General features: G+C 44.1%; 1 protein-coding gene across 1 annotated transcript in view; it reads right to left on the bottom strand.

Moving 5' to 3' along the window:
• LOC106877308 (brain-specific angiogenesis inhibitor 1-associated protein 2-like) overlaps positions 1–1,684 on the bottom strand; it is a 138,507-nt gene that overhangs the window by 28,587 nt on the left and 108,236 nt on the right. Inside the window, exon 12 of the mRNA XM_014926177.2 lies at positions 130–316. Coding sequence (XP_014781663.1) covers positions 130–316 — 187 coding nt within the window. The remainder of the gene's footprint in view (positions 1–129; positions 317–1,684) is intronic.

A 1,684-nucleotide genomic window follows, 5' to 3' on the forward strand; every position in this document is an offset into this window, starting at 1 on the left:
ATATTCAAATATATAAAAACACTATCCTCATTTTTATATTATGAGATATATATATGTCCGCTCTCATTTATTAGAAGACAATGCATCGTAGTCATGAATGAATGAATGAATAAAGATGAAAGAACTTACTTTTTGTTACTGAGGTTGAAACCATAGTGCCAGCCTTCTGACTTTTCTCCAATCAACTGTATCGTGTCGTTCTCTTGAAAACTCAGTTGAGAGTCACTTGTAGCTTCATGACGGTGCATGGCTTGTACATATGCTTTCACTTCCTCGGGTATTGGTTTGCCTGAGTGCCTTGCGTATACTACATTGCCTAGTGCAGAAAGAGAGTGAGTGAGTGAGCAAATGGGTGAGTGAGTGAGTGAGTGAGTGAGAGAGAGAGAGAAGGAAGGGAGGGAGAGAGAAGTAGAGAGTATGTTGGTGAGGGAGAGTGAGTGAGGAGAGCAAGAGTGTGTATGAGTAAGGTAGAGTATGAGTGAGGGAATGGGTGAGGAAGAGAAAGGGAGCATTTGAGTGTGTGTGTGTGTGTGTGTATGAGGGAATGAATGTGTGAGAGATAGCAAGTGTTGGCACTCTGTCGCATACGACAACAGGGATGCCAGTTGCTCTGATCAACGGAGCAGCCTGCTTGTGAAATTAACGTGCAAGTGGCTGAGCACTCCACAGATACGTGTACCCTTAAAGTAGTTCTTGGGGATATTCAGCGTGACACAGTGTGACAAGGCTGGCCTTTTGAATTACAGGCACAACAGAAACAGGAAGTAAGAGTGAGAGAAAGTTGTGGTGGAAGAGTACAGCAGGGTTCGCCAGCATCCCCTGCCGGAGCCTCATGGAGCCTCATGGAGTCTTTGCTCAATAAACACTCACAACGCCCGGTTTGGGAATCGAAACCACGATCCTATGACCGCGAGTCTGCTGCCCTAACCACTGGGCCATTGCGCCTCCACGGCAAGTATACATGTGAGTGAGGGAGAGAAAGATTGTGTGAATCACAATTGCAATGACAATCACAACAACAATTTCAACAACCATCATCATTTAGCATCCGCTTTCCATGATGGTTCAATTGGAACTAGGAAGCTGAAGAGCTATACCAGGTTCCAGCTTGATTTTGACTTGGTTTCTATGGCTGGATGCTCTTCCTGATGCCAACCACTCCAAGAGTGTAGCAGGTGCCTTTTATGTGTCACTGGCACCACAACAACAAGCACATCAAGAACAATAACAATGATGACAACAACAATGATGACAACAACATTCATAATTATTTCTACTCTAGGCACAAGGCCGTGAAAATTTGGTGGGGAAGGGGGTTAGTTGATTAGATTGACACCAGTGCATAACTGGTACTTATTTCATCAACCCCGAAAGTATGAAAGGCTAAGTTGATCTCAGCGGAATTGAACTCAGAATGTAGCAAAAGATGAAATACCGCTAAGCATTTCACCCAGCGTGCTAACGAATCTGCCAGCTCACCACCTTAACGACGATAATCTTAATAGCAACACTCACAAAAACAACAATCGCAATAACAAAAATCACATCAACAACAATCATCATCATCATTTAATGTCTGCTTTCCATGCTAGCATGGGTTGGACGATTTGACTGACGACTGGTGAAACCAGATGGCTACACCAGGCTCCAATCTGATTTGGCAGAGTTTCTACAGCTGGATGCC

This window comes from Octopus bimaculoides, chromosome 5 (genome assembly GCF_001194135.2).
Source record: "Octopus bimaculoides isolate UCB-OBI-ISO-001 chromosome 5, ASM119413v2, whole genome shotgun sequence".
Taxonomy (NCBI): domain Eukaryota; kingdom Metazoa; phylum Mollusca; class Cephalopoda; order Octopoda; family Octopodidae; genus Octopus; species Octopus bimaculoides.